The sequence below is a fragment of the Hemiscyllium ocellatum genome, chromosome 20 (genome assembly GCF_020745735.1).
Source record: "Hemiscyllium ocellatum isolate sHemOce1 chromosome 20, sHemOce1.pat.X.cur, whole genome shotgun sequence".
NCBI classification, from domain to species: domain Eukaryota; kingdom Metazoa; phylum Chordata; class Chondrichthyes; order Orectolobiformes; family Hemiscylliidae; genus Hemiscyllium; species Hemiscyllium ocellatum.
The window spans coordinates 29,629,144-29,641,167 of record NC_083420.1 but is presented as its reverse complement, the minus strand read 5'-3'; the positions used below and the strand labels follow the sequence as shown (position 1 = coordinate 29,641,167).

At 41.6% G+C, this 12,024-nt stretch overlaps 1 protein-coding gene across 2 annotated transcripts in view; it reads left to right on the top strand.

Annotated features, from left to right (window-relative positions):
- The window catches only part of abat (4-aminobutyrate aminotransferase), a 169,863-nt gene that overhangs the window by 87,889 nt on the left and 69,950 nt on the right, over positions 1-12,024 (top strand). For both annotated transcript variants that reach the window (XM_060840698.1, XM_060840700.1), the window contains exon 5: positions 2,366-2,483. In XM_060840698.1, coding sequence (XP_060696681.1) covers positions 2,366-2,483 — 118 coding nt within the window. The remainder of the gene's footprint in view (positions 1-2,365; positions 2,484-12,024) is intronic.

The following is a 12,024-nucleotide window of genomic DNA, read 5'->3' as shown; positions in this document are numbered from 1 at the left end:
CTTTGTGGAGTGTTACTCTCTATGAGCTCCATCAGGTTATCTCACGCCATTCTATGCAGCCATATGTCTCCGTGGCACTGCACTCATGCTTCCTTGTGGGTGACAGTACTCAGCACTGCCAGGAGCTTATGATGTGACAATCTCAACGCAGTGTTAATACAAACTACAGCAGTCTGCACCTTGGGACAGCTAGCAATGCTGTCAAATTCCACTGTTTAAGCTGCAGCATTGACATGGTCACAGGTAAACAAATGGAACAGTGTGATCTGACGCAAATTGTATCAGTAATGACCTTGATTCATATTCTAATTGAGAGATTCCACACAGGTACACAGTGGAGCCTTGAAGCAGCCAGTTGCATACAAAGTTAGTGCAGCTGTTACCTTGATGGCCTCTGCTGGGATGGCCACCTACCCCTTAAGGTCCTGATCCAGCAGATGATACCATTCTTTGACAATATCTTGGGTCATCTTCAGTCTGCAACAGAAACAGAGAGACTCTGAGCCCCATGTATCTCCTCGGCACCTAGAGGACCTTCTGCTGTGATTTCTTCATTTGGAGACTGATCAGCTGCCACTGGAAGTTCCTGCTGGTCCTCGTCTGTCTACCATAGTTGTCCATCCGCAATTTCTCTGCATCTTCAATGTTGCCTGAATGATGATAATCCTGTGACTCGATCCACAGGTCATGGATCCAGTGAACCTGTATGAGGAATATCAGAAACAGAACATGTTCTTAGTAATGTGGGCAGCAAACTTTCACATAATACATGAGTGACAGTTAAACATAGTTCTCTATGCAAGGTGGCATGGAGGATTGTGATGAGGAGAGCTACAGAATGTGTCTATTTGGATTGTTGACATAGTGAACTGATTCTAATGGATGAATATAAGCCATAGCATGCAAATGTAGTCAGAGATTGTAAATACATTAGGATAACTGAAACTTTGATTCCCCCACCACCCTTGGGGGATGGTGATCACCCTTGGTGATGCAAGGCATCACCCAAGAAAGGCAACTTTACACAAGATCATTTGGCAAATACTTGCAGTCCAAGGTGAAAGTAAATCAGGCATATTCCTACAGGTACTGGATAATTGTTTGGATAGAAATAATGCACAATGGTAAGGTGAAAAAGCAGGAGACTGGCAATAGGTAATGATGCTCATTTGAAGAACTGGTAGACTCACAATGGACTGAATGGCTGCTCTGCGCCAAAACACTTCTTTGATCCTATGATTCAGTAAAAGGTGTCAATATTTGCTCGAAACTGCAGCATTAAAATGGATAACTGTATTCCAAGTGAGTCAGAAATGTGCTGTCATGGTGCGATGAGGCAGGTGCATGTGTGATTTCAACCTCTGAGGTAGGAGAGGGGCAGTGGTTGCCGTTTGTGGGCCATGTTTGAGGTATCAGGGAATGCTGGTCAAGGTGGAGACCCAGAGGCGTGTGAGTGGTGAGTTGGAACCATTGGGTATCTGCTTTCATGTCACAAATTGTCGTTGTCTAGACTCTCGGCCACATCGGAAAATAGCAACTGTATATAAAAGAGGTTTTTCTCTCACCATCAAGAACCTAATTTTAATGATTTTCCCATATTTTATCAATGGATTGACCGCTGCCATGACATTTGGAGGCTGGGAAAATTTGATTCTTAATGTTCGAGCAGCTAAAAGGATGGTCACCAGTAGTGGAGCGGTTAAAATTGGGAATGTTGAAGAGTCTAGAATTAGAGAAATACAGATGTCTCAGAGGATTGTGGAAAGGGGGAAGATTATAGACATAGAGAAAAACCAGACTATGGAGGGATTTGAAACAGGTGAACCTTAAAATCATGACTTTGTTTAACTGGGAACTATTCAGTTGGAAGAAAGGTAACGGGTCTCATGGGCTAAATGAAATTGGACTGAGCCTAGAAAGAAAGAAACTGAAGAAAGATAAGAAGAATCATGGCTGTCAGTTATTTTTATTTTATGTAACATGCTATTTTTCTACTTCCTCTTGAAATGATTTGCAAGAAACACCTAACTTTCCTTAGATATCCCTTTTGATGCCTCATTAAAACCATTACTCTCCATATTTTATACTTAGGGGTTGGTTAACTCAGTTGACTGGAGAGCTGATCTGAGTAATGACAACAGCATGGGTTCAATTCCTGTACCCAGCTGGGGTCATCATGAAAGTCCAGCCTTCACACATCACCTCCTACCTGAGTTGTGGTGAACCTCAGGTTAAACTCACTACCAATTCTCTCCCTACTAATTATTTTGTAAATTAAAATGATTAACTAATTTATGAAAGGACAGTGGCGACTTTACCTTTTATAACTGCACTAAATCTAGCTATTCCATTTTGCCCCCTTCAGAACATAGATGCCGTGAATTTCTTTTGTGACTACGAGGAAAGCCGGGGAAATTACTTGGTGGACGTTGATGGCAACAGGATGCTTGACCTTTACACACAGATCTCTTCAATCCCCATTGGTAAGGGCTACATTTTATACTAGAAACTCCATTCAACAGAAGAGGTACTTTTAAACCTGATACTTGTTTACCGTTTGATTTATAGAACATAGAACATAGAAGGATACAGCGCAGTACAGGCCCTTCGGCCCTCGATGTTGCGCCGACCGAGTCCTACCTAACCTATACTAGCCCAATAACTTCCAAATGCCTATCCAATGCCCGCTTAAATGAACATAAAGAAGGAGAGTTCACCACTGATACGGGCAGGGCATTCCATGAACTCACAACCCGCTGTGTGAAGAATCTACCCCTAACATCTGTCCTATACCTACCACCCCTTAATTTAAAGCTATGTCCCCTAGTAACACCTGACTCCATTAGCGGTAAAAGGTTCTTAGTATCTACCCTATCTAAACCCCTAATCATCTTATACATTTCTATCAGATCTCCCCTAAACCTTCTCTTCTCCAATGAGAACAGCCCCAAGTGCCTCAGCCTTTCCTCATAAGATTTTCCTACCATTCCAGGCAACATCCTGGTAAACCTCCTCTGCACTCGTTCTAAAGCTTCCACATCCTTCCTATAGTATGGCGACCAAAACTGCACACAATACTCCAGATGAGGCCTCACCAGAGTCTTATACAACTGCAACATGACCTCAGGACTCCGGAACTCAATTCCTCTGCCAATAAAGCCCAGTACACCATATGCCTTCCTCACAGCACTATTTACCTGGGTGGCAACTTTCAGAGATCTGTGTACATAGACACCAAGAATTCTTAGATAAATGTCTTCAGGTAAAATGTCATTATTCACGGAGATTACAAATGCGCAAATTTGCAGGGACTTAAATCAATTATGTACCTGTACCAACCATTGAAACTTTCATATACTGTTCTTCTATCTTTGGAACATGATTGAGATTACCAATTGTGTTGAATTGTTCTCAAGGGAGTATGACTATGAGAAACCATGGTGATTTTTCTGATTAACAACTGCTGGTAACCCATCAGGTGTCCATTGAAATTGGCCTGTAGACTATACTGGTATAGGAGGCAGCTATAGGGTTCTGGGGCTAAAGTGTTTCTCATTTGTATTTCATTTCTTTGCCCGTCTTCTCCACACTGCACAATACTTAGAATTGCCTGCCAGCCAAATCATGGGCTATTTAATGATAATCTCTGTTTTAAATACTTGCGTAGACCATTAGTAACCTACCATGATCTCCTTCTAGTCTTTTAAACTAAAAAGGAATGTTCCCTTGACAGGTAACCAACAAACACTACCTGGACAGGGATAGCACGGTGTTAGATACAGAGTAAAACTCCTTCCACTTGTTGAACTAAAAGTAAACTGAAAGTAAAGTTCTCTTGATTCTGACTAAAACAGGAAGTCAAAAATACTAATAATGAAGCTGTGCTGGGACACCATATCGAAATCAAACATAAATTAATAGTTGAATGGAAGCTTTTATAGAACAAAACAGAAATGCACTAAATTAAAATAACAGTGTAGTGTGATGCTGCACTTCAGTCCCTGCAGTGCACACCAGTCTCTAAAGGTGTCTTACCTTACCAGTGATCATCGCATGCTCCCTCTCCAGGGACACCAAACAAAGTTGAGTTGATGAACTTTTCAACTAGAGAGCTTTTTTAAATTCATGTATAGGATATGGGTGTCACCAACTAGGCCAACATTTATTGCCCATCCCTATAGCACAGCTAAAAGAAATCCACATTTCTGTGGGTCTGGAATCACCTACAGGCCAGACCAGGTAAGGGTGGCAGTTTCCCTCCCTGAAGGATATTAGTTAACCAGATGGGTATTTCCCCCAACAATTCCATGGTCATCATTAGACTCTTAATTCCATATTTGTTATTGAATTCAAATTCCACCATCTGCCACCGATCCCAGAACATTCCCTGCATCCCTGCATTAACAGTCTAGTGGTAATACCACGAGGCCATCACCTCTGCTGCTTTTGCTTTAGGTCTTTCTGCCCTGACACCACGAGCTGAAGTGTGAGCCACTCCATGAACATTACAAAATGGCCATCACAGCTGCTGGGAGCAGGATATAGCCCTGTCTTTCCCACCCCATTTGGATTATATAGTGTATTTCTAAATATACCCTTGCTTGTTACTGTAATTGCCAATGATAAGGAAAAATAAAACAATGATCAAATCTTATAACAAGCTCTGAACTGGCAAATATCCCGCTATGACTAATCACTGGCTGTGAAAAGTCAACTGCTGCAGCCTCCTGAAATAGTTATGATCAAAGTTGACAGCCTGAATCCAAATACTAAATCCTATGGCAGGTGCAAAAAATGTTTTTCTCTAAACATGTGTTTAACAAAACTGAGAGTATTTAAATATGTCCAAACTCACCATTTCTGTCATTCTTAGTACTTGGTTAAAAACACTCAAATTCTTCATTTGAGTCAATTCCATTTTTATTTAGAGAATGCAAACCTCTGAAGCAAAGTGATAACCTCCTCATTGGCAGAGTCTAACGCAATCCATAAAGGGTCTATTGCACATTATTGTGTGTGTTTTTCCACAAGTCTATGAGGGGTTTGCACTGAGTCCTGGTGGTGGAGGGTTGGATGCACAAGAGACCCTGGGATTGTTGTACGAGTTGAATATGAATGTTAACATGAGGTTTTTCTTATTCTCATGGAAATCTGTCCAAACTTTGTGAAGAAAATCTGTTTTCACACCAATATCCCACACTGTCAATGACAGACAGGTAACATTAACTTTCTATAGAGTATAACTTTCTATAAAGTAGACCATATTCAGTTTCTGAATTTTGGAATTCCTGACAGATCATTTTTTTCAACTATTCATCTATCAACCTAAGCAGCACCATCAGTCTGTAACTGTCCATAATCATCAGTGTCATTCAGTCTGTCGTTATTCTGCATATAAACAAAATAACTAATTAAATTCAAATCTTAAATAAAAATCCAAGATATAATAAAGTTCAACACCATCTTTCTTCATCCAAAATAAAATATTGATTGGAAAATCTTAAAAGCAATGTGGTTTGTGGCAAGATCTGTGTTACAATCAAGATGGTCCCTTTGCCCAAGCTGAAAGAGATTCTCCCTTAGGAAGAGACAAGTTCTCAATTGACACTTTGTTGCTTGTTAACAACCCCACGTGTCACAAACAGCAATCTTACCAATACTGTGGTTGGAAAACTCAACATGAAATTCAGTGAGGCACAGCAGGTGGGAGAGAGGAGAAGAAGGCCTTGTGGGGCCCACAGCTGACATTCATGTACATGCTTTGACTTTTTCATAAAGGCTTGCTTGTCTCTGAGCTTGTTAATGAAATTCCTCATCATCAGGAACACAGGGTCATCTCCTGCCAGGGTCTGAGCAGGTACCTCCTGTCTGATTGCTAATAGCCTGGGGGTGTTTATCCCTCAGCCATCCGTGCAACTGTCGGTGTGAGTTTTTCAGCAGTCTCCTGTTCAACACTCCCTTCACCTATTGAGCCCACTGACATTTTGGTGATATCACTGGTGGGGAGTCTCATCCTTGCAATGGTTCTTCCATGCCTTGAATGGCGTCTTACTCTTGAAAAGATTGAGGAGGCCTCCCTCAAGGACATGGTTGCCTCTTGGCTCATATTCATGGCACACTGACTGGAAACTGCAAAAGGCAGAAAGTGTCACAGCCAATGATTAGAGATGGCAACCACTACAGATCGTTGTGTACCTGGAGAAAGGCAGCATTTCAGTATTATTACAAGCTGTACTTATTCAGTGACAGGAGCATGATTGTCAATACACTTCCACAGGACCCAGTCTTCTCCAGCTATGGCAAGTATCCTCTCTCCATGAGGGAAAGGACTCTGAATTGGAACCTTTCCACCAGTTCATCTTCAATTGGTCAGTTGCTAGAATGGCGTTATGGGCAGAAAAATGTAAAGTGAATCAGTCTGCATTCTATGCTATGATAATCATGCATACTTTGGGTTCTGCACAAGTGAAGGTGGCACATCTGTTAGTGGTGTTGTACATGAGGTGTTTGAGAGAGTGAAAGGGCAGTGTAGAGGGTTATTAAGGTTGGAGGTTTGAGGGTTAAGGGAAGTGAGTAAGGGAAGATGTTGTATGCAACAAAAAATGTGGCAGCGCAGAAACCTTGGTGGGAGTCAAGTGTAGTAGCAGAAAAAAAAAGTGAATGTGAGGTAGCACAAAAATACGTATGGCACTTACATTGTAGCAGAGAAAAGGTAATTGATCTTCTTGAGGCACTGCTGTTCAGCCCTCCAAACCCTGGACAGGGTACTGACCTGGGTGGCAATACCTGACCAGGCAAACATTATGCGGTAGTGCATGCTCCTCTGTCTGTCCTACAGGGAGAGGACAGCTCTCCTGAGCATGATCCCATCAATCAGGACCTTCACGTCCCATCAGAGAAATTCAGGGCCACATTCCCCTGTCCAGTCACCAGCCACGAGCAAGGTACATGCCAGCATTCCTGCAGGTGCAAGCTCTTGCAGATGGTGCAGCCACAAGGAATGATGGTATCTTGATGAATGTGCGATGAGTGGAAAGCTCTTCTTTTAAGAGTGCACAGTAAGATGGAACAGAGGCACCATGTGATACGCAGCATTGGATCAGCAGCAGCAACTAACTTGATGTGTTTGGTAAGACAGGATGAGAAAACTAATCTGGCCTCACTCCTCCAAATCTGACAAGATTTTTACTGAGCCAAACGAAAATTAAGATTCCATCCAATGTCATAAGACTATCGTACACAATCCTGAAATTTTGCTTGATTAGCACTGCATAGAATGCAGAATTGATTTATTTTCCATTTTGCATAGATGAGTGGAATCCTGCTGGAATTCACTCTCTCAGCTTCATACTGAATAATTTAAATAATTAAATTATTTAATAGCTTTACTAACGTAAAATTCAAGACATATTTATTTTGATCTTGAAATTCAAATCTTCCTGTACATTAACTTTGACTCAAAATATTTTATATCCCATAGTTCTGTTTTTTTGCCACTATGTAGTGCACAATAGATAAGATATTCACCCAGAAATTGCAAAGTGTACAGCAGATGTTTGAACAAATCAGGCAGCATCATCATCTGATGGGTCTGGTGGAACTCTAAACAACAATTTCTGCTACAGAAAGCGCACATCTGGTTCAAGCTAAAAATAGGATTTCTTTGCTCCAAGTTGACAATTAAAAGTCAAATCAATTTGTTTTCAGTCCTGGTTATTTGAGGAGTGTGAATGGTGTATTCTTTGGATAAAATGTAATGTATGCCAATTGATAAGCAACATCTTGAATTTAATGTTCTCATCAGTTTGCACATCCTTCCAATGCGTCCCCTCACTCTATTTCTGCAATCTTCTCCAGCGCCAGTGACAGACATTTATCTTGACCACACCAAGATATCTGTTCTCCTCCATTTCTGTCCTGAAGCCAGAGATTTGCTGTAACTTTACTGTGTATGAAAATGTCCATTTTAGTTCACTCAGGATAAAATCGATAACATTTCATTTAAACATGCAAACAACATACAGGAATGATAAAGGGAATTCCGCACACACTGTCACCTGTTGTCTGTTATTAAAATGATCTCCACACTTTTTTTTATTCACTAGTGGGACATGGGTGTTGAAGGCTGGCGAGCAATTATTGCCTGTCTGCAGTTGCCCTTGAGAAGGTGGTGGTGAGCTGCCTTCTTGAACCACTACAGTCCACATGCTGTAGGAAGACACACAATGTCATTCGTAGTGGATTCCAGGACTTTGATCTAGCAACACTGAAGGAACAGCAATATATTTCCAAGTCAAAATGGTGAGTGGCTTGGAAGGGAATTTTCACATGGTGATGTTCCCTTGTATCTGCTGCCTGCGATGGAAGTGGTCATGGATTTAGAAAGTGCTGTCTCAGGATCGTTAATGAATTTCTACAGTAAATCTCGTAGACAGTACACACTGGTGCTATTGAGCATCAGTGGTGGTGCTAATCAAGCGGACAGCTTTGTCCTGGAAGGTGTTGAGCTTTTTGAGTATTATTAGAGCTCATCCAGGCATGTGGGAAGTATTCCAACACTTGTGCCTTGTCGTTGATGGTCAATACTTTAATTCTTTGAAGAGGTGACAAGTAGGTTAGACCAGGGAAACCCATATGATGTGATCTATCTAGACTTCCAAAAGTCCTTTGATAAGGTGCCACACGGGAGGCTGCTGAGCAAGGTGAGGGCCCATGGCATTCGAGGTGAGCCACTGACATGGATTGAGGATTGGCTGTCTGACAGAAGGCAGAGAGTTAGGATAAAAGGTTTTTTTTCAGAATGACAGCCAGTGACAAGTGGTGTCCCGCAGGGTTCAATGTTGGGGCCGCAGCTGTTCACATTATATATTAATGATCTGGATGAAGGGACTGGGAGCATTCTAGCGAAGTTTACCGATGATACGAAGTTAGGTGAACAGGCAGGTAGTACTGAGGAAGTGGGGAGGCTACAGAAGGATCTAGACAGTTTGGAAGAGTGGTCCAGGAAATGGCTGATGGAATTCAATGTGAGCAAATGTGAGGTCTTGCACTTTGGAAAACAGAATACAAGCATGGGCTACTTTCTAAATGGTGAGAAAATTCGTAAAGCCAAAGTACAAAGGGATCTGGGTGTGCTAGTCGAGGATTCTCTAAAGGTAAATATGCAGGTTGAGTCCGTGATTAAGAAAGTGAATGCAATGTTGTCATTTATCTCAAGAGGGTTGGAATATAAAAGCACCGTTGTGCTACTGAGACTTTATAAAGCTCTGGATATGCCCCATTTGGAGTACTGTGTCCAGTTTTGGTCCTCACACCTCAGGAAGGACGTACTGGCACTGGAACGTGTCCAGCGGAGATTGACACGGATGATCCCTGGAATGGTAGGTCTAACATACAAGGAATGGCTGAGGATCCTGGGATTGTATTCATTGGAGTTTAGAAGATTAAGGGGAGATCTAATAGAAACTTACAGGATAATACATGGCTTGGAAAGGGTGGACACTTGGAAATTGTTTCTGTTAGGCCAGAAGACTAGGACCCGTGGACACAGCCTTAGAATTAGAGGGGGTAAATTCAGAACAGAAATGCGGAGACATTTCTTCAGCCAGAGAGTGGTGGGCCTGTGGAATTCATTGCTGCAGAGTGCAGAGGAGGTCAGGACGCTAAGTGTCTTCAAGGCAGAGATTGATAAATTCTTGATGTCACAAGGAATTAATGGCTACGGGGAGAATGTAGGTAAGTGGAGTTGAAATGCCCATCAGCCATGATTGAATGGTGGAGAGGACTCGATGGGCCGAATGGCCTTACTTCCACTCCTATGTCTTATAGTCTTAGGCTTTGGGAGTCAGGAGATGGGTTATTTGCCACTGTATTCTTAGCCTCTAACTTGCTGTTGATGCCATTGTGTCCATTTGGGTTTCTGGTCAATGGTAGTCCCAAGAATGTTGGCAATAGGGTATTCAGTGATAATAGCACCACTGAATACCATGGGGCAGTGGTTAGATTGTCTCTTACTGGAGATGATCATTGTCTCGCAATGCGTGTGGCATGAACGTTAGTTTCCTCTTGTCCACCCAAGCCTGGATATTGTCCAGGTATTACTGCATTTGAACACGGACTGCTTCAGTATCTGTGGAGTTATGAATGGTACTGAACATTATGCAATCATCAGTGAATATCCTCACTTCTGACTTAATGATAGAGGGAAGGTCATTGAAGCAGCTGAAGATGGTTGGGCCTGGGACACTACCCTAAGAACTCCAACAGAGGTGTTCTGGAGATGAGTTGACTGACCTCTAACAACCACAACAATCTTCTTCTGTGCCAGGTATGACTTCAACTACTGGAGAGTTTGCCCCCTAATACGCATTAATTCCAGTTTTGCTAGGGCTCCTTGATATCACACCCAGTCTTGATGTCAAGGGCTGTTACTCTCAACTCACATCTGGAATTCAATTGTTTCACCCATGTTTGAACCAAGGGTGGTTTGAACCAATGCAATGAGGTCAGGAGCTGAGTAGACCTGGCAGTACCCAAACCGGGCATCACTAAGCAAAAAAATCCCACAGTAGCCCAGTGGGTAAATGCAGTGTGTAATGTGCTATTGAGCCAAGAATTCAGCATTGTTCCTTGGTGGTCAGCTGTGTTAATGGAACGTAAAGGTTAGTTGCAATATCATTTTGCTGCATGGGGAAATCTGCTTAGGTTCTTGCATTTACTTATTATCGACATGTCCACTGCTAGTATATGTGCATGAATATAGGATTTAAGGATATTGAATTCATGCGTTTTCTTTTGAAAATTAAAATGACAGGATAGATACTATAAGCTGAACATTCATATGGAACTTAGACTAACTGAATCTGATAGGTAATGCTTCCAGTTTGTTATGTAATTTTAATCAGCTGGGAATGTTTTCAATGTTTACAGCATAATAGTTCCTGTTTCATGGATTGTTAAATAGAAAAGTCACCAGTGAAAGCGTAGGCAGCGACAATAAAAATAAAATCACTCACGCATCACAACTCAATGGGAGAGGACATGGTACACTGCACCAGAAGAAAAACACAGGAGAGAGCAGTGTCTAACATTAGGCTGGACTACAGAGAGGAAAACAGAGCATTGATAGACAAATGTTAGGCGTTTGGCAATATTAAATATTATGTATTCAGCCCCAATGTAATAAAGCATGGCAGGCCTATTGATAGATAATGCAACAAGCTGTTGTATGTTTCAATGCACTTTGTGTAGAGTTTGGAGTTTAGTCATTGGTGGACTTATTCTGTTTCATCATGTTGAATTCCTAATTACTACACACCTAAATCCAGCATAAAATTAAATAGAATATCTTACTGTACTGTTATTTCTCCCATAGATATAAAACGTCGTACTTTTCATGGTCATAATTAGTTGGCAAAGTGAAGCAGTTATAAATGTGATTCTTTTCTTTGGTAGGTATTGGCTTCACAAACATTACTCAACCAAGGTGAAAGTTCCTTCAGGGTTGCCTTATTTTCTGTCAGGGTTGCCTTATTTTCTTTTCTGGACTTACATCGCACATTACCCATGATCCCATTGAATGATAAGCTCGAGCTATCCCTCTCAAAAGTGGAACATGCTAACTGAGGATGAAGTAAAGAGACTCGTGAAGCTGAGTTAAATGATTGCATGAGCTAGCTTGCCAAAGTTAAAACACAATTGTTGAACCCAACAGTAGAGCTATGAGATTGCAGTGCAATGTTGCAACATTATACCTCCAGCTGTAGTCCAGTATTTTCCATAAGAAGAAAAGGTGGCCAAGCTTCCCACTGAAAGGATAAGCACCAACATATGAACTAGGAGATCATAACTGATCCCTGTTTGTATTTTGAATTCCAAATTCATATATACATCAAATAGTTTTTGACTCCCTTACCTAACAAGGCTCTGCGACAATAATATAAAACTGCAGATGCTGGAGTTCAGAATCTTATCCACCTCTGCATTGAAGGTATTCAGTGACACCTTTGTCACCATCATCTAAAG